The sequence below is a fragment of the Aulonocara stuartgranti genome, assembly GCF_965226115.1.
Source record: "Aulonocara stuartgranti genome assembly, chromosome: 11".
Taxonomy (NCBI): Eukaryota; Metazoa; Chordata; class Actinopteri; order Cichliformes; family Cichlidae; genus Aulonocara; species Aulonocara stuartgranti.
The window spans coordinates 24,744,937-24,772,157 of NC_138947.1; the positions used below are offsets into that span (position 1 = coordinate 24,744,937).

Genomic DNA, 27,221 nt, shown 5'->3' on the forward strand with positions numbered 1-27,221 from the left:
CAACGATTTTGGGAAGCTATACAGGGACGAAAGAAAAAGCTGAGTTCCCTGACCGGGAATCGAACCCGGGCCGCGGCGGTGAGAGCGCCGAATCCTAACCACTAGACCACCAGGGAGTGATATCAACGTTGAGAACCTGAATAATGAAATAGCTTTACATCCCCCCTCAATTGTTATAAAGGTTTACTGTTATTTGTGTTTTGTAGGACTTTGAAGACAAAACAGTCTGACTACCTAACAAATTACAGTTCTTCCACCTTAATAACATTCAGAGTCAACACGTGGACATTACGCAGGGAAAAAAAATCACGTGACCAATATTCCGTGACATTATTATCATGAAAACGGAATTCAATACGCAGGCTGTGAACTATATTTTAAGTAGCTCAGTAGTTACACGGATAATTCATGGAAAAATATACACATAATACACATACACGTAAATATTGAGTGTTAACTTCTTTTTCAAATTTAAACACACGAAGCCAATATGTAGAATTTGTCCAGCAGATGTCGCCACTTTATTGACAGTGGGTTTGACAGAGTGAAAATAGTTTTTTCGGGCTTCGCAAATCTTGGCAAACACTACAACAACAAAAAACATTTAAAACAGACTATATCATGTTATATAACTATATCATGTTAAAACTACAGGAAACGGTTACTCTGGCCTCGTTCGTTCCTGATACTTACACAAACAAATTTATTTTGACGAAAACGAGACTGAAATGCCTGAAGAAAAAACTTGAACAACAGGAGGCATCACGGTAAGGAAGCGGTAAAAATTATTTTAATTTCGTACGTACGCGTTACCGATATTCAATTCAATACGTAACTTATGAATATAATATGATTATGCTCTGAACTTATTAGTTAGAAATCTTATATTTCACGGCGACAGGCATTTTGCAAAGCTACCGCTAAAGGGGTCCTTCGCTTGGGTCCTTGGTCAACGTGGGAGACGCGAAAATGTGAAGTTGTTTTGAATATAGAGGAGCCTTCGTGGAATTTGTGACACTAAGATATGAAAGTTTTCCGTTTTCAGAATAAAACGTAAAGGCTGCCTGGGTATCGGTGGGATTTTTCTTACTATGATGCCAGGGGAGAATCAGTCCAAAGCGTTGGCAATCGCCGCGGACGCGACGACTGGAAACTGTCAAAACTGCTCTGTTTTGCAGCAGGTCGGTGATGTTTTGGGGGGCTTTTTTGTTACCGAGAAATCAGTTACAGTGCTTTACATCATCTTTTCGATCCAGATCTTAAACATTATGGAGCGATTTAATGTGTTTTTATCTTGTGGAGTTAACGTGTTGATAAGTATTTACTAACTGTGATGTCCCCTGTTTGTTTTGTTGTCTTTCGTCAGAGTCTGGCTGAATATGTGTCTTCATTCCTGGCACTAAAACAGAAGATAGCGGTTTCAGAGTAAGTACCAACGGACGGTTATTGCCTTGGTAATATGTCTTACGTTGAGACGTGAACAGGTCGTAGTTGCGGTATTCAGCATACAAGCAAAACTCGTGTGTTTTGATTTGCTCTGAAACATGGCGGCTGTCATCAGCTACAAGCAAACTAGCTGAAATTACAATAATTTGTCCAAAGTTTCTCCCTATGTGCTTTCTAATGGAACTGATGTTCGTAAGTGACTATACATTTACTTGATTTTTTTAAAATAAGTTTTAAAGCCATTTCGCAAAGCATTGTTTGTTTGTGAATATAGGATGGAGAGAAGAGGAATGAAAGTCTGTACAAATAAAGTAGAATACATTTGTGTGAATGAGAGACATTGAGAGAAACTGCAAGGAGTAGACTAGGAAAAAGGATGAGTTTTAATGTTTGATGTCAATCATCCAAAGCAACAGACAATGAAGAAGAGAATGCAGGCAGGATTGAGTGGGTGGAGATGACAGAATGATCACAGCTAGAATGAAAGGAGGTATTTGCAATATGGTAGTGAGATCTGCTATAAGGTATGACTGGCACTGCTGATGATGCAAAGACATGGAAAAGAGAGAGAGTGGATATATTAGACAAAGAATGTTGAAGATGAAGTTTCCAGGCAGGTGGAAAAGAGCAAGACCGCAACAAAGTTTGCTGGATGTAGTGATCGAGGACATGAAGTGGTTTGGTGTGACAGAGGAGGATGCTATGGAAGCAGGTGATCATCTGTGGCAACTGCTAAAGAGAGAAGCCAAAAAAAGATGAAGTCTCGGTTTAAGTAAAACTTTCTATGCCCGTGTTACTCAGATAATTAAGACGGTGATCCTCTCACTTAGACACCTTGATAAATGGTGTGACTGTATATAAAAACTTCTTATCTTTGAACTAAGCTTTCATGAACAATATCCATTCACTTTCAGGACATTGTTACTTTATGAAAATTTGTAGACTTAATAAAACATAAAATGTTTTTGGGGTTGTTTTTTGTTCTTTTGCTACATTCAATTGGTTTAACACATGGATCCATGTTCTCAACTTGTTATGTGCAGTGACACAATCAGGCTTCAGCAGCAGCTGGAAGAGCTTCAGATCCGACTGGTTACTCTGGAGAAAAAGACGGCTGATTATGAATCGGTGCAAGCAGAACTGGAAGAAAAGAAAGTAAGCGGTTACACTTTACAATCTTATGAAATGTCCTAACCTGTAATCATATGTCTGACTCTTAATACTGTTTTCACACCAATAGGGCTGCTCGATTATGGCAAAAATGATAATCACAATTATTTTCACTGAAATTGAGATCTCGATTATTTGACGATATTTATTTAACCCTTTAAGACCTACTATAGAACCAAGTCTGCCAGAGCTTATATTATTTTTTTACATGTTGTAGTGCCATTTGTGGGAGCATTTCAAGTTGCTATACAACTGTTATAGCCCATATTTTAATAATATGTATGCATTAAGTACATAGTAACTACATTAATTGCAAAAAAAGTGCAATAAACTACAAAAAAATTGAAAATCATTTTTGTTTTTTTTACATATATTTCTACTTGGAGAAATTTAAGAGGTTTATCCCTCAAAACTTTAAATACAAAAAAGTTGCAAAAAATAGTTTACAACAACAGGAAATTTATTTTGAGTGTCTTCATAGTTTTATTTTGGAGATACACCAATTTTTATATACTGCAGGAAAAACAAAAAAACAATCCTATGATGCAAATTTGCAAAGAAAACAGCATGTGCATCAAAATAAACTATTTCCAGCAGTGCAATTAGAGTTCTAAGCATCCCAGAAACTATTCAGAAAAGTCAAACATGACTTATAAAAACACTTGTATAGGCTTTTAAGGCCTACAAGTAAAAAACTACATTTTCCGCGAAAATGACGTCACTTCCGGTTTCGGGCAGGAAATGGCGGACATGCGATAGTTCACGCTGACGTCTGTTTCACTGTGGGAAGTGGTATGAACAGGTAATCGGATCAGCAAAGCGTGTTTCTGGAATATTATGTTTTTGTTGCTGCAAGCGCTTTTTATGCAGTTTTTGCAAAGCTTTATGTGGAAGGAAACCGTGACCGAGGACAAGCTGATGGCATAAGATGTAAGTACAACTCCTCTGGTTTCATATGCAAAAAGAAATATTGCGCTAGCTTACGTGGTTCAGGTTCTACAGGGATTTAAAAATAGTTACACAAAACGGAACGTGCGGCTCTGACCGGCTTTAAAGGGTTAACAATAACAATGTATTGAATAATGACTTTAAAAAATAATATAAAATAGTGTGCAACACCACTGAAGTTTTTTTTTTTACCTCTCTTTTCAACCAACGGCAGTCACTCTCCTCTCCAAATAACTTCTGCTTAGCTTTCTGAGCTTCCCTCGGGTCCTCTTAATCAGCGGTCTCCAACCTTTTTTGCGCCACAGACTGGTTTATGCCCGACAATATTTTCACGGACCGGCCTTTAAGGTGTCGCGGATAAATGCAACAAAATAAAACTAGTACCGGTACCGAAAAAAAGATTTATTCATAACACACGTGAAAAGACCCAGGAAAACCGAGTTAACAATCAAAACGATAACAAAATAACGCTGAAAACCGATAAAAACCCTGAAAACCATACATTTCACACCTGAGCCTCAACTCTCGCGGCCCGGTACCAAACGACTCACGGACCGGTACCGGTCCAAGGCCCGGGGGTTGGGGACCGCTGCTCTTAATTGTTGTGACGCGTGTTCGAAATCAGAGAGGTGCGCTGGATTTGCCACACGGAGCAGCGCGAGAGTAAAGCATGAGGGAGGGGCTAATAATCGGCTCAGTCATTTTTAATGATGGTTGAAAGCCCAGATCGTAATCGTGATTAAAATTCGATTAATTGAACAGCCCTACACACCAAATAATTCACACTCATAATATTTCATTAGTTTCTGGCCTTTGCTGATTATTCACAAATTATTTATTTTTTTACAGAGTGCTCTTAAGGTGTATGAACAACTATCTGAAGAGGTGGAAAAACTGAAGGTGGAAAAAAGCGAGACAATAGCAGAGTATGTACTGGATCCAGTCTTGGTCATAACAGTACAAATAATGTTTTTTGCTTTGGAATTGTTAGTTTTTATTAATCTTCTTTCATTTTGAAGGGATTTTTTTTCTTTGTTTATTTTTGTTTTGTTTTTTGGTAAAGCACTTTGTGACACTGGATTTGATAAGCGCTACAACAGTATTATCATTATTATTAATGTTGTTATCATTCTAAAATGCTAACTGGCATTTTCCATTTTCATCAGGAACAAAAAGCTTGAAGACCAGCTAAAAAATGTTAAAGGTACTTTGCATTTGCATGGTGTGATTTGTACCAGGGAAGACTTGTAATTGTAATTGATTGAATTTGTCCTAAATTGTCTTTCTTAGATTTGGCAGACAAACAAACACTTGAAAATGCACAGCTGAAAAGAGAAAAGGCTGTGGTGGAAAACGATTTGCTGATATCTCAGGTAAACTAAAGGAATGCTCTCCAAATGAATTGTTTGACCTTAGTTTAATATCATAATTTACAAAAATGCAGCTAGCATTCACAGTAGCTTTACATAAATCTGCTAAAACTCATAAAAAAATGTCACTTGTTTAGACATCCTTGCAGAAGTCTCAGGCACAAGCAGAGCAAGCTGAAAAACTCATGGATGAAAACGCCAAGATGACAAGCACGTAAGAATTTGCACGAGCTGTTGAAATATATGATTAGTCACAGTTTGAGGTTCATCTTCTTCTTCTTTTTTTTTCTTTTCTTTTTTTTTTGAGCAAAGCTTTTAAAATGAATTGCACTGAAAAAAGGTTCCATGTTGTTTTCTCATCAACAGAAAGGACAGCCTTGAAAGTAAAATCAGAATTCTTGAAGGTATTTAAAATCAAATTTTACTAAATATTTTGTTGCTGTTAATAAGTTCTGAGTCTTTTATGTGTTTGTTTGCTATCTAAGCTGTGATTTCTTTGATATTTTTTTTTAGATTCAGTTTGCCAACAGAAGCATAAAATTTCCCAACTGACCAAAGAGAAGACCATACTAGAGAAAAGTATCAACGATCTACAGGTGCAGTAAAGCCCTTTACAAATGTTATGGAGTAAAATATTTTCTAGTATGATAGACCAGAGTACAGGTTCGACAGCTCTGAGTTTTCAATTTTCATGAACATATACAATACAATACGATACAATACAATTTTATTTATATAGCACATTTAAAAAACCACAGGTATGCCAAAGTGCTTCACAGAATGAGTTAAGAGCAATAATAAATACAAATATAAAGCACAAAATACAAATAAAATATACTAACAGGCGGGTGACATAACTAACCAATAATACACCAGGCATAGTAGGCACCAGTAAAGTCCACACACAATGCTGAAGGTTAAAACATTATAAACATTAACAAAGTGATAAAGATAAGTTCCAGTACAGTAAAAATGTGGGCTCTAGGAGACGGGGAAAGCAAGGCTAAACAAATAAGTTTTTAATTGAGATTTAAAAGATTGAATTGAATCAGACGCCCGAATAGCTAGGGGGAGGTTATTCCAGAGGTAGGGTGCGACAGCGGCGAATGCGCTCTGGTCTTGGTCTTGGTCTCTGCGGTCACCTCTGGTCTTGAGCCGAGATCTAGGTCGCACCAGGAGCATATGTCAATGCCGACCATGATGGTTATCCACATAGCCAAAACTCTGGAGCAGACACAGCTGCATTACTGCATTAGATTACGGCAATATGTCTCTGAAGGTTCTCTGTCATCCAGGTCATCCTGCTGCATTAGAGCCACACAGTGGATGGAGACTACATTTTATTCTGAGCTGATTATAAATCAGTGATATAATTGCTGTCTCCATCCTTGTATATGGAAGACTGGATGATTGTAAAAGCGCTCATATTAAGTACAGTGTTCTGTGCTTTGAAATGAATCAGGGTGTTAGTCAGCTGGTTCAGACACAGCAGGAAAAGGAGAGTCAAAGAGAAATCAGAGTTTGCTATAGAAAACCTGCCAGCAGCAGGTTAAGTTCAGTCTGTTACCCTGGTAAGAGTTGAAGTTCACTGGCTTTCTGGATCAGAATACTCAAGTTTGCTAGCTAAGCCTGCTTTCTGGAATAGGATCCGACCATTATCTGTGTATAATTTCGTTTCTGTTTTGTAGGTGAGACTGATGAAACTGGAAAGGGAAAGGAACAAAGGTAAAAATCAACAATGAAAATTATTAACGATAATATTTTCAGCATTAAAGGAAACAATAATATTGTCTGTTTAATTTTTAACAGCATCCATTTCCTGACTTAAAATCTGTTTTTAAACAATATCTGAATTATCTCTCAAGAATACAGGAGCACAACAACTCAAGCAAGTGCGCCTGCAGAGCCTAAAATTGACAAAGGTATGCAGCTGTTTACAGATTTTGTGATTTCATTTGAAAAGCTGCGTGCATACACCAACCCCCAAAGCGGCCTGATTTTTACATTGTAATTGCAATTATGTTTTATCGTGTGTTGCAGAAAAGTTCTGGATGTTGCTAGAGAACTTGTGGGCATGTGTAGACCCAGAGCAGGAGTCGTCTGTAAACCAGTTGCACTTTCACGGTATTGTTTGTAACATAACAGCATATACGGTCTTTTCAGTTTGTTTTTCTTTTATTTAACAATTCTACACCTCTACATACACAATATCTTCTTTTATTCTTTTAATTTCAGAGTCCAGAGTTCCTCCTTCCTCTCCACAAGCCACACTGCACTCTCATTTGAGTAAAATGTCCCCGTTTGGTTCTCCGAAGATCAGTGAACCCCACAGTTTCCACATTCCAGCGAAAGCAACTTGTACGCCATTAAACCAGTCTCCTCGCGCACAGGATGCCATCAAGCACAAAGCATCTCTTCAGTGCTCTGGTGAAAGAAAGCAGGCAGGCACTCCAAAAACGAGCAAGCGATCACCTAAGGCACGCAAAACTGCTGAGTCATCTACGGAGATGGACACATTATCTGTTGAAGAGATTATCAGATTGTTTAAGCCCATGCCTCCCAGTATTTCACCACTTCCAGATTTGGTGAGAATTTGGTTAGATCTAATATGAACGGCTTTTGTTGTTGCTTGTTGATCAAAGTGCTGATTTTCCTGTTTATGGCTTTACACAGTGTTCTGTTTACTGCAGTAGTTTAAAGGAAAGTCTTTAATATAATGTGAAAGTTTGTTTTTGAGAAACGTGTGTATGGTCAGACACTAGTTGAAGTCCTTCTTGGTATCTTAAAAGGTTTCAAAGCTGTAGTGGCTGCACATACCTTTTAATTAGAATTGTCATCAGCTGATAAAACCTGTAAGATTAACTATTTAAAATCAAATACCTTAGAAAGATTACTCTTTGATAAACCTTGTTATTCTTAGGTCATGATAAATATAATATCTTTTAAATTACATTCTTGCTTTCTTGTTTCCTTCAGAACACTGAGGTGGAATCCATGAAAATGGAGGTTCGAGAAAATGAAAGTCATTCTAAACCCTGTGAGGACCGGCCTGCTCTTAAACAAGAGCAGACCTTACACATTGCAACCTCACCATCAAGTCAAAGGAATCCAAAATCAGCTGCACTTCAAATGGAGGAGAATGCAGACTTGTCGGTAGTCGCAGACGAGCGAGAGGGGGAAATTTCCAATGAAAAGGACTTTGAACCAACCAAGTTTGGTGACATTCCTAAAGTTATTGACAAAATCGCTACAGATGTGAGAGGAATACGTCCTCAAAACGACATGCTGATTGAACAGGAGCCATCATCTGCACAGTTATCACCACCATCATCGTCGTTTTCCACATCAAGTTTTACAGGATTGATTGAGGCTGTGCCATTACCTACTGAAAGTACACTTCTATCCTGTAATCCTGGCATCAGTAGAATCTCTAAAAATGAAAATGCCTTAGAAGATGCAAATAGTGATCTCTCAGAGACTGTAACAAGCATGGATGTTGACATGAGCCCTAGTGACATTACTGATAACAAAACAGTTGCTCCTGATGGTGGAGAGTCAGCCCTAATAAGTGACTCTATGGAAGGCATCGTGGCTGCAGCTACACAAAATAGTTCAGACATTGAAAAAAATACTCTGGATTCTTTTAAACTTCAGGACAGTACACGGTCTGGCTGCAAGGACTCTGATATACCTGAACATACTCAAAGTTCATCAGGCAGCAGTGACAGCATCACTGCTGTCTCTAATGAACATCTTGAAGAGAAATTGGAAGTTGATGAAAGCATCAAACTTCTTGGGAAGGAGGATGGGAATGCACAGAGGACTGCAGAAGATGATGTGGCAGCTTTGCCTGCATCATCAACCTGTAATAATATACCTCCACCCCCTACATCTGCGTTGTTAAAGAAGGAAAACGACCAGTCCGGTGCTGATCAGGAATCTGGCCACGCAAATGTTGAACCTTTTAGAAAAAAGGATGCTGACATAGAAATAGTTACCAGCTTCCAAGAAACAAATACTATAAACTGTGAATCTTTGAAAGAAAGTGCACATTCTCTTTGCAAGCGAGTGAGTCCTTCCTGCCTTTTAGCCTCTATAAAGCTGCAGGCTTTGGATAGTCATCCTGGAAAATTGAACGTTGATGTTAACATAGACCATGTCTCAACAAACAAACCAATTCCTTTTCCATATTTAGAGAAAGAATGTGACATTGAAAAAGCTACTGTTGAAGATCTTCCTCAGCACAAAGTACACACCAGTAGTAGTACGTCATTGGAGACGATGCCTGATTCCCCAGAGACAAATACTGTAAACTGTAAAGCTTCAAAAGAAGATAGACATTCTCTTTGCAGGCAGTTGAGTCCCTCATGTCTTTTGCCCACTGTAAAGCTGGCATCTTTGGACACTCAGCCAAACCCAGGAATATTGGATGCTGATGTTCAGACAGAAATTATTTCAACAAACATACAATCGCCTTCTTTCAGTTTAGAGGAACAAGGTGTCACCAAAAGTGCTACTAATGAAGACCAGGCTCAGGATGAAATGAATGGAGGTGATACTACTCCATTAATTCAGAATCCTGCCACAGAAGGAAAAGATAAATCTTTGGACTTGCAAACGGTAGAGCCTGAAAATCTAATAAGAGAGGAAAAAACTACCTCAGGAGAAAGTTCAGCTGAAGCTCAGGCTCCAGAGTGCATAAGCAATGTTCGCGGCGAAATGGGTCCTCCACTTCCTCGTCTCCTTACCCCTTTGAAGACTCCTCCGAAGGCGAACAGATCTATCAACCCAAGGCAGGCTATTGGGAAACTATTATTTCCTTCACCCATGGATGGAATTGAATCTCCTACTTCACCTACTCAGACTAACAGAACACCGAACCGTCATCAGCTGAGTTCTTTATCCACAAACAGCCCACTCCCTCTAAATGGAGTCCCCTCATCACCACTTCAGTTCGGCTCTGCCACGCCTAAACATGCTGTGCCAGTCCCTGGTCGCCTGCCTTTGACAGCAGTGAGTTCTTCTCCTTCATCATCCTCAACGACGCCATCTCAGGAGAATTCCATGAGATTTCTCGACACCATGTATCCAGAGCTCTCTGCCCGGGCTCGTACTCTGAGCATTCTTAGAGGCAATGTCAATCTCAACATTTGCTCATCCGAGGGCAGAACATTACCGACAACCGACAGTCAGAAGTCTAGCTTTAAAACTATAAACTCCACTTCAACGGCCTTCACAAAGACTGAAGTGAGGGGAGAAAAAAGGCCTGCCATCGGTATGCTGCAGCCTAAAAGCAGTAAATGTCTCAGGCTTGATCAGGCTGCTGGTGTGACTCGCAATCAGGTGCTTGCCTCCTCTTCAAAAAGTGGAGACGACACCTCATCAGCCCAGAATCCGACACTAGAACAGCCGAAAACTGAGACAACCTCTTCACACCTGAAATCTGTAGAACATCCACAGAAAAATCTTATAGTTAACTCTTTAAGGAAAATTGAAGACCAGTGCTTTGATCTGCTGCCTGTGATCCGGAGCCATCTGCATGTTGGTAACCTTCCCAAAAAGCCTGTCTTAAGAGATGAGGAGAAGGAGGTCATCGCTGAAGTTTGCCAGAGCAACTCAGTTAGTAGACTGTTTATTGTTCTTACATTTTTTTATCTTTTAATTTCTGGTTGGAGGATCTACTGGGCTGAAAATAAAACAATCGCACTCTACTGCTACAATGCTTTTTAATAACCCTTTTGTCAGTAAATGTATTACCTCCTTCCTGTTTGTAAATTTTGCCACATACGAGTATGAAGGTAGTTTCATGTCAGCAAAATTAAGCAATTAGTTCACATCTGCCTCTCATCAAAATGTCTGACTAGTAAGAAGGTTCTTTGTGTGTAATTTGACATTTTTCTGTCTCTCTTGGTTTACACTTTAGGCAGATGACATGATTGTGGCCATCCTGAACAAACTGAAAGCTGGGAAAATGGACCTGAGTCGAAACTATGTGCAGGCCCTCTGCAGAGTCTACACTGGGCTCTGTAGGCAGAGGAGAGATGTGGAAAAGGCTCGTGTCCTGGCCTACAGCCTCCTAATAGAAAGTGAGCATTTTATGTTGTTCCATATTTATAAAAGCTTTACACAGCTTTTCTACACTAACATGGTTTTATTTAAAAATAATTCTAATGACAGTTTAAGAGAACTTGTATACGTGATAGCTAATTTGATTTTTGGTGTTGTTTAACTGGAAAACATAGTGACGGCATGGAAAGCTAAAGTTAAAGAACTACCTCTACTCGTTGTGATGTATTACTTAAGCTTATTTGTAGTCAATATTGCTATTATTTTCTTTATTTCATCCTTTTTGCAGATTTTCCAGATTCTGCGAAGCTGATTTTATTTATGGTGACAACATGGCCCAACCTTCTCACACACACCAGTTCTCTGTCCCAGGCCATTCATGCCGTCACCAAACTAAGAGCATCAGAAGAGCTTCTCAGCTGCCTTTTAGCATTTCTTGGCTGGAACAAGGTATTTTTTGATTACGAGTATGCATTCTTTAAATCAAGTAGTGTGTGCCCTCTTAAACTTATTCTTCCCATATCACTACAGACTCCTCCCTGTGACATTGACGAGCTGATCTCCAGAACACTTTCTGAGATCAGATCGGGATCAAATTTGTCCTTCACAAAACACAGTCGGTACGGGGAGGACCTTGGAGCCGAGGCTTGGGAACATGTCTATGCACTGCACCTGCTTTGTACAAACAAGAAGTGGAAGTGGACCTATGATAATTTACTAGGGTATGTTATTTTGTTTTTCTGTCTTGTAGTAATAATAATAATGTGAGGGTTTTGTTTTTTGTTTTTTATGTGACTTGCAAATAAGATGTAAAAAGCCATGTCCAACATGGCTCCTGAAGGCACATAGCTTCTGCTTAACTTGTTCATTTTCTTTGACAGCAAGGAGTTGTGGCCACTGATGAACAGTTGGGTAACACAGCCAAGACAGCAACAACAGCCCATCTCTGATGTGGCTGTTGCTACTGTGCTCAGACTCATAGGTCAGATGTTTCCTAAATTTATTTGGTTATCAAGCTTTAAGCTGGAGGGATTTGTTGGAAATTACATTAAATGAATTAAATTGTTTTTGTAATAGGATGCCTTGGTCAGCTGGGGCTGAAGGAGAAGTGTAATTCTACTGTGGTCACTATTGCCAATGTCATCAATACATTTGGTAGGCATGGACCAACTGAAGGTAGGACATAATTGCATACTGAAGGGAATACAATGTTTTTGTTAACATGGTATCTCTTTAATTTGTGTAGTGTTGATTTAAGCAAGATTTATATTTCTCTGTCTCAGGCATGTTAAAGCACATTTGCCTATCTGTATTTTCTGTGCCATTAAGCACATGCTGATTTGCCGCTAAAAGGAAGGGTTTCATGTAACAGTTCTAATTATATTATGTCACATGTGTGCAGGTGTGCCATGGGAGGTGCAATTAGCAGCCATCTACTGCATCTATGACCTGTCTCCATGCAACCCCAAACAAGCCCTGGAAGCTCTTGCAGAATGGAGAGGAGAAACATCTCAAAGTGTCCCTCCTGCTGTCACTAGCTGCATTAACCAGCTAGCCTCTATTTGCAGACAAGCCAACAGCTAAAGTGCACAAATCCACAGACATGACAGTCTGTCCCCTTTTTTTTGGAAACAGACGCATAAATTGGCGCTGATTTAAACTTATTGGGTGACTCACAAGCAGTTATAAATTGGTGGTTCTAAAATTTTAAAACGTCCAGCAGACTGCTTTTTTGTTTTAATTTTTTTATGTGCACTTCTACTCTAAAATTATATAAAAATGTTTATATTTCTGAATTTTGTAGCAGTTTTTGTTTTTTAAATTGAAACTTTGCCTGTAGCAAATGTACTGGTATAACTTCTGTTATACTCAGATTAATGCTGTAAAGTACTGTACAGTGTGTATATGTGTGGTGTTGCTGTGTATGTTTTTCTGCTGAAGTTTACAGTTGTAGCATCAGTGTCTGTATTCATGAAAAATAGGATTGCCAAAGTAAATATGTTGTACAGTTAAATGCTTGAGAGATTATTTAATTGTTTTTTTTTGGGGGGGGGGGGGGGGGCGGTTTTCAAATTAAAATGTCCGAATTTGGATCCAAGTTGTGTTCATTTGCTGCAGTCTCTGTTAACCTAGGTCTTCTCAGTGATGTGTACATACTTCAAAACTATTGGGAATGCTGCATACTATCGGATCAGCTTGTTATTTTTATAAAAAATTATCTTGAAACTAAAAAAGTAAAACGTTCACAGTTTGATGAACAGTGAGGTTTATTTTGCAAACGTCAGGACTCATTAAAATAGAGTAATACCCGAGGACTACTAAACCACTACAACAATCATGTTTTATCATACCCGGTGTTCAGATTTATCAAATGTGGAAATTTTGTAAGAGCTGCCATTTCCGGGGCTGCCTATCAAAATAAAATCTACAATCGCTCGATAGCTACATTCATCATAACGTTCAAGCTCATACGAATTAGGACTTCTTTTTTTAACCTCCATACAATTTGTTATGATAGGAGCAGATAATCGTAGAAGTTTTATAAATCAAAACTATTTTAGTCGTTGATAGTGGGAAATATTTTAATAGAAACAAAAGCATGCTTTGTGCCAAATCTAAGAATAGCAACAACAGAAAGAACGCCTTAACTGGAAATAATAATAATAATGAAAATAATAATTAGCTCATATTATTTTCTTTCTTTTTCATTTACTTTTAGTGCGTCAAAATAAAATAATTAAATTTAGTAAAATTTCAAGGGACCAGCTTCCGTTCTGTGAGGCTTGTATATTGTTAGCTTTACCGCTCTCTCGGGGCTGAGGGGTGTGTTCAAAGATTTAAATCCCTCAGACATGCGTAGATGCTGAATGCTACTGGGTGCGCCATATTGCTGTTTTACTAGGGTAGTGGAGTTAGCGAAGCCGCTTGGAAAACCAAACCCGTTTCCGGACATGAAACCCTGAGAGGATAATAAGTGAATAAGCGCGGTAGGATTTATTAGTTTGCTTGACTGCAGTGTGTTTCATTTGTTACATTGCTTGCCATTTTAAGAAGAGAAGAGGGGTTCCCGTTAAACTCTGAGTCCAATGGATCCCAGGACCGCTTGGATCCAGCCGGAGCAGAAGGTACCTGCCAGTACCCTGTGGATGCACATTTGGCGAACCCCTCAGGAATTCGGAGCAGGCTCCGGTATCGACAGCCGCCTTCAACACCAACGTAACTTTGCAGCGCAGAGCGCAAACTCCACGGACTCACGCGGTGAGTATTGCAGAAATGTAGCACCGCCACCGATGGTAGTTTTGGGGAACCTGTCGAAGCGAGACGGCAGCGGGGAGAGGGAAAGTGTCCGGAGGAAGGGCTCGTTGTCGCCGTCCTCCTCCTCTTTGGACTCGGAGGCCGAGAGTTCCTCGCCCTCTGGTTCCTGCCTGCACATCGACAATTTGAGCGTTACAGAAGAGGCTAACCAGTTCTTGCACTACGGCAAGCAGGAGTTGAAGGAGAACAGTCTCCGACAGCAATACCCTCTAACCCCTTTTCACACTGTTCAGCAATACTGGCGCAGCATGCCACAATCTACCGACCACACCCCCCCTGGGATAAGAAATCAGCATGGGAACAAGCACCACTATCAGACACATTCATCCAGCCGCAGGAAGCACCTGAACAGGGCCAACACTTTCCACGGCATCAACCCCCTCCTGTGCTTCGACTCCAATGGACATCATCCAGACTCTGATTGTAGCCCGTGGAAAACCAGGCGCTACAGCCAGGGCATCAATGGGTAAGGAAAAGGAGGGAGGAGGGGGTATGGACAAACTTTTCTTTTATCCAAATGCAGTGTTTCACCATAGATGTGCTTCTGGTTTACACTTTATTTCCGTCTTTTTAGTCTTCACGAAGAGATTATGGACTTCTTCAGCTTCATGTCACCAAAACCAGAAGAAGAGTCAATGAGAAGGGATGTAGTGAACAGAATAGAGGGGATTATCAAAGATTTGTGGCCCACAGTACAGGTGAGTGTCACCAGCATAGATGTTTACCTGTGCACACCTTTTGGACAGGTAACTATGGGGTGGGGGTTTGGATGCTCAGTTTTACATACTTTTGTTTTTGTGATGTGCTGCCAACCCTCTCATAAGCCAAGTATGTTGACTTATGAGTATCAGAGTAGCTTCTTAAAGTTAATCAAGAGACAAGCTGATGTTAGATTCTTGTTAAATTCAGGAGTACTCCTCCCTGCTTCCAGAGTAACACTGAACACACGAGTCGGATATATTTGGAAAAAACTAACCTTTACTCCCACTCTTTGTCTGGCATCCAAATGTTCGGACACATGCTAGAACAGAAGGGATATTTCAAACGTAGGTACTTGTAAGCCTGAGGAAATACAGCGATGACCCCAATCAAGCGTTTTTTACTGCCTTGGTCACAAAGGGCATCTTTTTGCCCTGCACTTAACTTTATGAGAATCCAATTTCTTTTTTCTTTGCTGTTGGTGTATTCAGTAATTTTATTTTATTTTTTTTATGGTTATAATTATGCAGCTTGTTTTTGTTTGTGATGCCCTGCATAAATCAGGCCTATGATTTTCATGGTTTCAGCAGTCATTACATTTGGCACTTTACTACATTTGTGTGTCCTGCTTTATGCAGAAGGCAGTCAGCAGCATCGTTTACGCTATATGTCCAAACAGACTTGGCCAGATGTAATCATTCATTCATATTGCCTGCATTCCCAAAGTAACATTAGTAAATTATTTTCCGTTGTATACTGCCAACAGAGTGCACTCTGAACCCCACCCCCTCAAAAAAAGAGCCATTTGTTACACATTATAAACATTTTGAACTAATCCTGGCCCACAGAAATCCCACTGGGCCTCACTGTGAATTGGATTCTTTTCCTTTCTTTTCTCTGAAGATCATTCTGTGTTACTCCTCCTATCCCTGGTGGTGATTTTATTTTATTTTTTTCTTTTCTAGAAACCAGACATTTACAGAGGCAATAGTTTTATTGCACATCTTGACTAATACATAAAATTAGTGTATTTTGACCATACACTGTATGTAGAACAGTAGAAAGCCTGGTCAACAAGCTGGATACATAAACTGTGGATGCAGCACAGATACAGATATCTGCGAATCAGTGCTATGTAAAAGACTCAGAAATATTAGAGTTCTGCTCAAGTAAGACTGGAGTTAAACCTTCTTGGATGTGCTGCCCCACATAGCAGTGCAGCTGGCTTGGCCTTTACTTTTTTACTGAGTTTTATTGTTTTTACTAAGTCAAGAATTGGCCATATTTGCAGAATGGTAGAGCACAAAGTTGTCACCTAATGCTAGCAGGCTTGGATGGCAAGCTGTGTCCAGACTGTATTGTTGCACACTCAGAGACACCTGCTAAGTAATGAATATTTATTTATCCAAATGGCTTAAAACTACACAAAAAGATTGCAAGGTCAAATTTAGTTTGCAAATCTTTTTTTGTTTTTTTTTTTCTCCAAAATTATAAATAACAGCTTGCTAAACGGGAACTTCTGCTACTTCTGTCAGCAGTTAAATCATCCGTAAACACTAGTGACAGTTCCATTGGCAGCCATACATGCTGGTGCCATGATGATGCTTCCACCATGCTTGTGAGCTGATGTGTTATGCTTCAGTTTGCCCTTCTGCATACGGTACTTTTCTCTTCCAATCTTTCTATACAAGTTAATCGTGAATTAATTTTTCCTGAAGTGAGCAGCCTTTTTTTTTCTTTTTCTTTAGATATTGTCTGGTCAAGTCTAATTTTGCCATGTTATCGAGTGTATGATTTGAGCCTTGTTCCATACCCTCTGTATTCATGAAGGTCTCTCTTGATTGTTGACCTTGTCAGTTGATAGACTTGCCTCCTCGAGAGGACTCAGATGTTGTGAAGTTGTGTTTTTTTATTTTATTTTTTTATCTTAACCATCAAACTCTGTCATCCCCAGCCTGCGCTGGTCTTTCTTTTTGAATGACGTGCTTGACTGTTGATTCGGCCTCTTCTAAACTTTTTGCCATCTCTCTGATGTGTTGATTTTGGTTTGTCAGTTTAATGATGTTCACATTCAATGACCAGCTACCAATTAAGTTCAGCACTTGAAATAAATAAACTAAACAAAAATTACTTTTTTATTTTTAATAACCCACTGTGGTGGTGTATAAAGGGAAAAACAGCCATGTATGGCCTTAATTGTAACTACACTGAAGTCTTTATTTTATTTTTTAAGGTTCCACATTGTCAGCTCAAAATCAAGGTCAAGCTAGCAAATACCTCAGATATGCTTATGGCTCTTGAAACCAAACCTATGTTGTCCTCTGCAGGTGGAGATATTTGGCAGCTTCAGCACTGGAGTTTATCTTCCAACAAGGTAACATTTGTTGCATTACCGTTGCCGTACACTCTCACCTTACACGGGCTACTTGTAAAATGCGCTGCTTTTTAGGAAGTAGGAGCACCATTTTTTTTGTCAGTATTAAAATGCCACACTGCATTCAGTGTTCATTCTGCTAGAATTTACACTGAACTAGATGCTGTTTATTATAGTTTTTTATGTATGCATTGTATTTCTCAAGGTCTTGTCCTGAGAGTTGAGTTACAGAAATGAAGAGTGTTGAGGGGGAGTGACATTTCAGCAAATATGCAGGAGTTTAAAATATTCAGCAGCCTTATTTGGAAACATTGTATCGCATTAGCAAATGAAGTGATTTTTGGAGTGAGTACATACAGCATCTGTTTTGTGCAATGGTTGTTTTCATTGGATTCACATAATACTCGCTCAGCAATGAAAATTAAACTGCCTGAACAATTAAATATTGGTTATGAAATAAAACTGTCTTTCTAACATGTGTACACAAACCAACAGGCAGAGATCACTGCTGCTTTCTTTATTATTTGTACATATGTTATGTAGTCAAAAGCCTTTTTGTTGTGCAGATAAGATTAAAGTTTTATGACTAGAACATGGTTACAGTAACTTCTCTTTTGTCTTGTTGTAGCTATTATTTTTTTATTTATTTTTACCATTTGGTGTGTGTCTGAGAGACGTGTAAAGAAACCGTTTGAAATTGTGTTGCTTTCATTCTGCTGCGTCCTTAGTGACATTGACCTGGTGGTGTTCGGAAAGTGGGACCGTCCTCCACTGCAAGAACTGGAGCAAGCCTTGAAAAAACACAATGTGTCCGGCTCACATCCCATCAAACTCCTTGACAAAGCTACAGTAAGTCGAGAGAGAATCCTGGCTTTTTAATTTTGGCATTGCCAAATTGTGAACTAATTCTTGACATTTCCTTAGGTGCCAATCATCAAGCTTACAGACTGTGAAACACGGGTCAAAGTGGACATCAGCTTTAATGTAGAGACTGCAGTCAAAGCAGCACAGTTCATCAAAAGCTACCTTAAAGTAAGCCTTTAACGACGGACTTTTTTCCCTTTTTAAAAAAATGAGTTTGTGTAAATGATCGTTTTGTTTTTCTGCTAATTTGTTTTATTTTTATTTTTTTTCTTGTAGAAGTACCCCGTTCTGCCACCCTTAATCTTCGTTTTGAAGCAGTTCCTGTTGCAGAGAGAATTGAATGAAGTCTTCACTGGAGGCATTAGCTCATACAGTCTTATACTAATGGCCATCAGCTTCCTGCAGGTACACAGTGATGCTCATCAGCAAAGTGATTAGTTCCAGAGTTGATAATAACTACACTCTGGTTTATTTAAAATAAAAACATTTTGTAAAAGTTGACCAAAAAGTTGTTAAAATGTAACGTGTTACACAGCAAAGGTAATAAGTTCTTTATGTCCTGCTAATCAGCTACACCCTCGGATAGACACGAGCCGTCCCAACATTAACCTGGGCATCCTGCTGATTGAATTTTTTGCACTGTACGGCCGTGATTTCGACTACATTAAGACCGCCATCAGAGTGAAAAATGGAGGAGCCTACCTGTGCAAGGAGGAAATGCTCAAAGAAATGGAGAATGGAAACAGACCATCATTGCTCTGCATAGAAGATCCAGTCCAACCAGGTCAGACTAAAATAAAGAAAATGTTCAAATGTGTATAGAATTTGTACAAGACATTACTGCAAAAGCAAAAAAACACAGGTATTTATTGGCTGCTGGAAGGGCAATCCAAAGTGAAGGGAAATAAAAATGTTAAAGAGCTTCAGTATAATCACCTGTGGGTTCAGTAACAATAAAAGTTGTGCAGAGGAGGCAAATGATTGCTGTACATCCCAAAACATTTGATATATGAACGCCAAAATGTGTCATGCTGTCAGAGTCCGTCTTGTAATGCTCAACTAATCGAGTGTGTGCGTGTGTGTCTGTGATCTTCACAGGCAACGACGTGGGCAGAAGTTCATATGGGGTTCTGCAAGTCAAGCAGGTTTTTGACTTTGCCTACATGGTACTAAACCATAGTGTTTCTCCACTTTCACGTGCATACCCTAACAAAGACTGTGACAGGTTTGTGCCAACCCACCCCCTCCTAATCATAAGGAAAGTGTAACCTTTCCTTATGAGTTTAATCTTTACAGTGTTTCTCTAAGTAGTCATATTTTACTTTCTCTATGTTGCAGTACTCTGGGAAGACTCATCAAAGTCAGCCAAGAGGTCCTGAAATACAGGGACTGGACAATCCAGAAGTGGGGTGCCAAGCTGGGAAACCACAGAATGTTGTCTTCAACTTCTGGTTAGTGCCTGCTTCGCGTAACATGAACTGGAGTTCAGTTTCAATAACTGATGTTGCTGAAAAGAGGAAAATGTGTCAAATATACCCAATGCAGTCTAACCGTAATCTGTTTGGTCCTAGATGTTGAGGCTTGTGAACAGGATCTGGCCAGGCTGATGCTGGGTGGAGATCAAAGAGACTCATCCTCCCCGCTCAGTACCGACTCCCCGTCACCATCTCCAGTTTTCGTTAACAGCCCCCATCACCGTTTGTCGTCATCCTCTGCTTGCTCGCTCTCCTCTTCTTCCTCTTCGGGAAGTGACATAGTAAGGGCAAATATTCTTTTCTTCATTTTACCAAATTATTTGACAACCACTTTGGCACACAAGGTGGCAATTCAAAATATGTAAAGATAAAGCACATAGACAAAGCAACTATAATGTTCCATCACAACTTGATCATAGTCCAAATGTTTAAGGTTTTTCTCTTGTCAGTCTGGCTTTCTTAACTTGTATATGGACATTCCTAGGAATCTGAATCCCCTCACGGCACCAATACTACTGTCCAATTCCATCCCCTGACCTTCCAGTCAATGTTTCAGATGACTACTAACCTGAGGACTGCGCATCCAGCAGGCTTTATTCACACAATGCATCAGGTCGGTCTGTTTCTTCATACTGACATTTATATTTCAAAAGGCAAAGTCCAATTTTTTTTTTTTCCAAATGCCCTTTAATGCTTTAAAAGAATCCCAAATTCAATCTTTTTCTTTTTTCCCCACAATTTTTCAGATCCAGATGTCCCTCCCAGAAAACATAGCCATGCCCCATCTCTCCGATTGCCGCTTCTACCACGAGACTCCTCCTTCCATCGGCGTTGTGCACCGTCATTCGCCACAAGTCGCACCACAAACCCCTCAAATCTCACAATACATGAACTCTACCAGCCCTCTCCTAAGTCCCCACCACCACCAACAACAACTTCACCACCCTCAGGTAGGAGGACTGCAAAGCCGCTCTTATGCCATGGGATCCAATTCCCACGGTTCACTGGAGCATCCCAAACTTGTCTTCAAGCACAATCAGTGCAGTAACCTCCAAGGCCAAAGTCACGTTAACTTCAGTCCTCAGCGCAGATTTGTTCCCCAAGTTCATAACGCTACATCGGGTTTCAGGAACCAGCAGCAGTACGGCCGTAACGCCTGTCGACGCAAAAAGAAGGACAATTTTCCTGCCTTGAACCAAATCAGATGAAAGAATACACCTACAGTATTTGTCCCAACTGGTTTCTGAAGGCCTCTCTACAACCATCAAAGTGATCATGTGATGATACTTTTCTTTTTTTGAAATCTTGATATGGGAGGCTGTCAAAAATGCACCTTATCGTGCTAGCATTCCCAAGTCGGTTTACTATGCCACACACTTCCTGTCCGAAAACTGAATTTAAATCCATGACTGAACTCATTTTGTTACATCTGTCTGAAGTCAGAAGCCCCTCTCTCAATGTGACGCACACCAGCACAGACTTGATTGAGGATTTTCCAGACTTCACCTTCTCATCAGTGTTACTTCCTAGTTTATTGAGCAGCTCAAGTCAAGTAGAGTTTCCATGGAACTCGGACCTTTTTGAACATCGTGTGCCATTTTACTGAACTGGTTCATCGAGCCTGGCATCTCTTGAACTTTTGACTCTTGTCGGGGCCCATCTCATCAGGTTTGGGGGCTCATTTGATCTTGTGAATGCAACACCCTATTAGCTGAACTCTTCATGAAGAGCCCCTACAGCTAGGGCTATTACTACAACTTGTACTCTGGATCGAAGCACTACCTTTCTACCTATGCAGCTCAACGCTGACAGTGTTTTTGGTGTGACGGCACAAAAATGGACCTTATCGCAAGTGCTCAAACTGTGATGACTTGTTTGAATGTACGAAGTGTTTTGTGTGTGTGTTGGGCATCATCCGTTGTCTGCTTCCCTTTTTTTTTTTTTTTTTTTTAAATTGGGTGGTTGTTGTGTTTTAAAAACTTTTCCCCTCACTAATGTCTCCTCCCCCCACACACATTAGCACCTCTGTTTTGTTCTGTACTGTAAACATTGCCACCTTATATTATGTCTGTTGCATTTCTGTGCAATATTGACCAGTTTTTAATTTATTCCACTTTTTTTTTTTTTTTAATAAGGGAGTTCTCGCCACTATAAGGTTGCTTTTTATATTAGCCTCCATTGATCTGTGCAATAGGATTTGAGGGCCTAGGACTGTCTGTTTACAGCTTTCCAACACAAGAGGGAGCTATGGTGTAATGTGAGAAATGTGCCAAAAATCCCATGATGCCAACACATAACTATTGTCATTTACCATTGATTTATGACCACTTGAAATTTTCCCAACTGTCCAAATATAGCTCCTCCCACCACTGGTTCTCATTTTAAACATATCACTTAATTTGGGGGTTTGTTTTTGCTTTCTTCATTAGTATTTCCTCTTGATGGGCTGTGTTGGGGAAATGCACCTTTTTAGCAGTGTTATATCTTGTTAGTTCAAGAAAAGTTGGTGCTATTTATTACCAGCAAAGTGCTTGTTTTCTTGCCTTATATCTTTTTTGATTCTGTTAAAGCAACAATGTAACTGCCTTTCTAAATGACCAAATCTGACCCTCCTCCGTTACATAGTCAGAGCCTTTTGTGTTTTGTCAGTGGCAACAAAACTGTTGGACTTTTATTTTTGCCATACAGCTTGTAGATGTAAGCTCTGAGAGCAGACTCCGATCACAGTCAGTGATTGTTAGCATGAGCAGCATGTGCGTGAGGTGTGTGTGGGTTTTGGTTTTTTTTTTTTCCCCTAAATTGATAAGAATAGTTGATTTGTGCAAGAGGGCCTTGTATTTTTTCCAGAGGTTTTCCTCTGCCATCTTTAAAGTCAGTATTTCAAAGACAGTTTCACAGCTAAAGTTTACATAGCGACTTGTTCTTGGCAAACCAGAGATTTATTGTTACAAGACTTTTGGCTGAGGCAAGAGTAAAAATCACTTAAAGTCTCGTGTTTCGAAAGTCAGATTATTGTAACATGCCGTGTACCAAACTGATGGACACATGATGCTGTCAGCTTTTTTTTTTTTTTTTTTTTTTTTTTTTTTTTTTCCCTCCCCCCAGTGCAGCTTTTTAGCAATATGTTTAAACGATAATCTAGGTTGTTACATGAACCAAATCTCCCCCCAGCTCATTCCTTCCTGTACATTTAATGGCTGGTTGTATTGTGTAAGCAACTGACTTTTATTTTTTTTTTTTTTTAAATACAAGTTTTCTATTTTTTTTAATAAACATTTTAAAATTCCAAAAGTCATTTGTGTGTGAGAGAGAGAATTTGTGGACTATACTCAAAAAGTGACTGTGTCCAAGGAAACACACTAATTTAGTTTTTCTCTCAATTGCTTTGATGCAATTTTTCCTGCAGAAGTAATTCTCACTACTCTTCATGTAGTTGAGGCATTTTTCATAACACAGTCACCTGTGCAAAAGATACTACAACAATCAAAACCTTTTTCATAGTTTCAATATCATGTAAGTATATTGTAATCCCACAAAGTCTCTCATGGGGGCACTGCTGGATCATTTGCTTGGTGTAGCTGCTCCAGAGTCATTAGCTTTCAGATTGTCAGCAGGGAAATGGGAAGAAGGGGCTTCAATGAAGTGGTTCATCTAAAGGTTTAATCACTAGAGGGTTAGTGGCTGAAACTGTCATTTTATTTCAATTAAAGCAATGGAAAAGGGGGCAACGAGGATGCCCCCTTTTAGTCTTTCATTTAAAAAAGCTGACTAAGACACTAGGAAATTAGACTTTAAATCTACGGCTTGTAATGATTACTTTGGCACAGCTACAGTTCATAATATTGTTAAAAGTTGGTTCTTTGTTCCTGATAGATCTATTTACTAGATTAGATCATAGGGCTCATGGGATCTGGCCTATGCACTGATGAGAAATTCAGCTGCCTTTCCACACAGTGGTTGTTCACACAGTTTGTGCTGCTACATGGTTTGCCTAAAAGCATGTCAGCCCTTAGGGGAAACAGAAGGCGCCTCCAGTTAGCATTCACCTGTTGAGATCTGCATGCAGTAAAGGGGGCACTTGTCTTTATGTAATGCTCGCAAAGAGTGAATATCTTTCTCTAGATAAGAGCGCATTTCAAAAAAATAAATACATTTATACTACGTTAAGAATGACAACTTTGCTGTGCTCAACATGTCAAGAAAATAGCTTTCCAGTGGGAATAAACAAGCCTTTTTCACGTATAAATCAGTACAATCTCATTGTGTGCTAACCAGTCAAACTGAAATGGCTAAAGAAGGTTCTTTAAAAGAGCTTCCTTTCAACCTCTACTGGAATTAAATATAGCTTATGCCTCCAGGCTGTCTGAAAGCACCGTGACTGTAGTTTAAAATTTGGTGTCGATACATAGTATCAGGGTATAAGGGACATTTTGGTCCAGAGAACAATTATTACAATATTATTTTCGCTTGTAATGGTTGTTGGTCTGACTCATAAAATAACACCCAGGTAAAGTAGGTAAAATATGGAGACATAAATCATATATACATCAGATTTTTGCCATACACATTTTCAAATGATATAGCTGTTATCTCCTCAATGCCACCCAATAGTGCTCAGGCCAGTTTTTTGTTTGTGGGGTTTTTTTTAAGAAGTGTTAGAAGTGACATTGACAAGTCTTTTTTTCTGTTTTTCTGCCAATTATTCTTCCTTTGTGTCTTTCTGAAATACAGAGAAAATGTGATCAAAGGCTCAGCCTTAACTACTGACTGGTTCTTTTTGTCATGCTTTCAAGATATATGGAAGAGACTTTTCTACCATTATGCTATTTACAGCATGGAGCCATGTAGACACAGATGATGCGAGCACAGAGTGTGCATAACAGAGACGAAAATGACAGTGATGGTGTTGTTTTAGTGCAATGGAAAGGGAAGTCAAGAAATAAAAAGTCTCACGGACTTTTTACTTTTGCACCTGTAAATGGATCTCTAAGTGAAAGATGATGTCCATCTGAAGTTCTGTACGACTGTAAAATCGTAAATGTACTGACATCGGTCTCACTTCACTTTTCACTTTCTATTATGCCTTTCTTAGTTCAGCCTCTTAGAGGAGAAAAAACCTTTAAACATGGTGGTCTTCGAATTCTACACACTCTTATTTTTATGTATTTATATATTTATTGTAAATTTGTTTTAGAATAATGTATTATAACAATAATAATGGTCTAAATGTCGACCATCAAAGCCCCCTGAATATGCCACTGATAGCTAAAACTAAACATTCAGATTGAGTTTCCACACTATAGCTATATAAAATGTGTCTAAAATCAGATCCCATTAATTGTGGCCTATGTGCACCCACCATGTTCATTCATCTTTCGTTTACGTAGGACCTGTTAAATAGCTTATCTCCCTTTTGTGTTTCCAAAGTCAAAGTATAATACTCTTAGCTAACAAACATAGCCTCTTGGCCTAGATATCTCCACTTACCTTGATTTCATGCTCATTCGTGGTTAGTCCAATGTGCTCACTTGAGATATCTTTTCTTCTTTGGCTCAAAGAGGCCTGATGGATTCTGTATTCTGCCTGATAAAATGGCTCCATTCAGCCTCTCTCTAGTCTAAAGCTCACTAATGACCCATACACACCAGTATTCATTTTCTTCCCACAAAACCTATTTTTCTCTGAATAATGGAGCTTTTTTGGCAGTTTTAAGAAACATACTTCTCTAAAGACCCTGACAGAGGAATGGAACAGACCCTAGTTACATCTATATCTTTCAGATCATTAGTTCCATTTTTTGGAGATTTCTTTAGAAGGCAGTGTTAATTTTTCATATTCAACAGGCGGCTGTCAACAAACATTGCATAACAAAACTGAGGTACAAATCTCATCAACCAGCACAGCTGCTGACGGATGTTGGTCCGAAATTTTCTAAAGGTGTAGAAACTCAAAAGGTTTCATTTATCTAAATCAAACCATACATTCAGTTCAGATTTGATTTCATTTCAAAACATTTATGGTTACACACCCAGAATTTCAATAATAAAAGACTAACTTCGCATAATGCAAATAAATTTGTCACAGATAAAAATGGCTAGCACCTCATTTGATAAATGCTCCATATTCTCCTCCAGCTAGTTGCTTACTTTGCCTGTTTGTTGCTTGTTCTTGGCAAAGTTTCCACAGTGAGTTTTTTTTTTAAATCAGAGTACAGGAGAGCTGTGAGACTGAATCAAAATGTCTAATTGTAAAACTAAAACAATGAGCTGAATGCCATTATAATCTTCAACAGAGCCAACAGCAACTGCAGAATATAGATAAGTTGATGTCAGTTTATCATTTCAAGCCTTCCACATTATCATGCCAATTCCATCTGGTGTTAAATATTTGACTAATCCAAATTACTTTGGGTGTAGATTATGAATAGCAAATAGCAAATAACAAATAAAATTACGGTGCATAACATACATAAAATGAAACCTACAAATCATAAAAATATACGATGTAGGTTCTTTGAAAGTTAACACCAAGAATAAACTTAGAGAGCGAATGCATGTTTCCATGATTAAATGATGACTGCATTATTTTTATATTCAGCATGCTCGGTTTTGAGGTTGTATTTAAACAGAAAAACACATTTACAAACCGGGTGCCTTCCATCACTTTATCTTTTCTCTGTAGCTTGCACCCTGCTGAAGAGTTATTTAGATGACTCAGCCTATTACTGCGTACTGTATGTATCTCTTCAGATGTTGATAGCTAGCTTGCTTGATGATTTGGGTTTATGCAACACAACACACCGCAGAATGCAGCATGACCCCATTTATGCACTGTGTTTTTGTTGCGCTTGTGTGTTTGAACTCGAAGGGAGAAAAAGAAAATAGAAAATTACTTTTATTCATCTTCGTCTCGGGCTCCTTTGTTTACTCTTGTTCTCTCAGGGTATATGAAAATGTAAAGGAAAGTGACTGGTTCCACTTATTGCATTAGGCTTATATGTTGGAGTATCATGATACTGCAGCTTTCTGAATACTGTGTTTGCACTTCTAAGAATTTAAGGGATCAACATATCATCATATCAGTGTTGCAGCCATTATTTGCAGTTTCTGCCACAAGAAAGATAGCACACTGTCCCTGATTTTAACGCTGTCAAACACAATCAGACAAACTTGATTATGGATAAATCTATATAAAAATATCTTTCTGAGATGTTGCAGCAAGCATTTGTTGCAGAGTTGCGATGAAAATGGATACATCTGCAGTATTTATGCAAAATTTAGGCTGTCTGTGTGAGGGTTGGGGTTCTGTGGACTCTGAACCTGGAATCTTCGTTGCCTTGGTATATATCATCTATTTGTCAATGAGAGCTTAGTAATAGGGTCATAAATACTAGTATTTATACAACACCAGATCACAATAGTCACCTCAAGGTGCTGTAAGCTAAAGACCCTACAATAATACAGAGAAAAGCCCAACACTCAGTTGACCCCCCTA

General features: G+C 39.1%; 2 protein-coding genes across 2 annotated transcripts; both read left to right on the forward strand.

Moving 5' to 3' along the window:
* Window positions 1–912: 912 nt before the first annotated feature.
* On the forward strand, window positions 913–13,093 carry ice1 (KIAA0947-like (H. sapiens)). Its single transcript, XM_082552120.1, has 20 exons — window positions 913–1,181; window positions 1,367–1,425; window positions 2,490–2,601; window positions 4,414–4,490; window positions 4,731–4,768; window positions 4,855–4,937; window positions 5,072–5,148; window positions 5,301–5,338; window positions 5,448–5,530; window positions 6,623–6,659; window positions 6,800–6,856; window positions 6,975–7,058; window positions 7,170–7,519; window positions 7,911–10,553; window positions 10,858–11,020; window positions 11,290–11,450; window positions 11,532–11,722; window positions 11,882–11,982; window positions 12,078–12,176; window positions 12,403–13,093. The coding sequence occupies exons 1-20, from the start codon at window positions 1,092–1,094 to the stop codon at window positions 12,582–12,584; spliced, it is 4,725 nt and encodes a 1,574-aa protein (XP_082408246.1). The 5' UTR covers window positions 913–1,091; the 3' UTR covers window positions 12,585–13,093.
* A 766-nt stretch (window positions 13,094–13,859) lies between these two features.
* On the forward strand, window positions 13,860–23,022 carry LOC309717252 (terminal nucleotidyltransferase 4B-like). Its single transcript, XM_082551683.1, has 12 exons — window positions 13,860–14,781; window positions 14,890–15,013; window positions 17,342–17,388; window positions 18,117–18,237; window positions 18,313–18,420; window positions 18,529–18,657; window positions 18,823–19,036; window positions 19,351–19,477; window positions 19,591–19,703; window positions 19,824–20,008; window positions 20,212–20,340; window positions 20,474–23,022. Exons 1-12 carry the CDS (start codon window positions 14,087–14,089, stop codon window positions 20,933–20,935), a joined length of 2,454 nt encoding a protein of 817 aa, XP_082407809.1. The 5' UTR covers window positions 13,860–14,086; the 3' UTR covers window positions 20,936–23,022.
* Window positions 23,023–27,221: the final 4,199 nt, after the last annotated feature.

Coding starts and splice junctions, on each gene's coding strand:
- ice1 (XM_082552120.1), top strand. CDS start 1,092: ATGATGCCAGGGGAGAATCAGTCCAAAGCGTTGGCAATCGCCGCGGAC. Junction 11,021..11,289: donor CTACAGCCTCCTAATAGAAA/GTGAGCATTTTA, acceptor TCCTTTTTGCAG/ATTTTCCAGATTCTGCGAAG. Junction 12,177..12,402: donor TAGGCATGGACCAACTGAAG/GTAGGACATAAT, acceptor ACATGTGTGCAG/GTGTGCCATGGGAGGTGCAA.
- LOC309717252 (XM_082551683.1), top strand. CDS start 14,087: ATGGATCCCAGGACCGCTTGGATCCAGCCGGAGCAGAAGGTACCTGCC. Junction 15,014..17,341: donor ATTTGTGGCCCACAGTACAG/GTGAGTGTCACC, acceptor TGTCCTCTGCAG/GTGGAGATATTTGGCAGCTT. Junction 20,009..20,211: donor CCTCTTCGGGAAGTGACATA/GTAAGGGCAAAT, acceptor GGACATTCCTAG/GAATCTGAATCCCCTCACGG.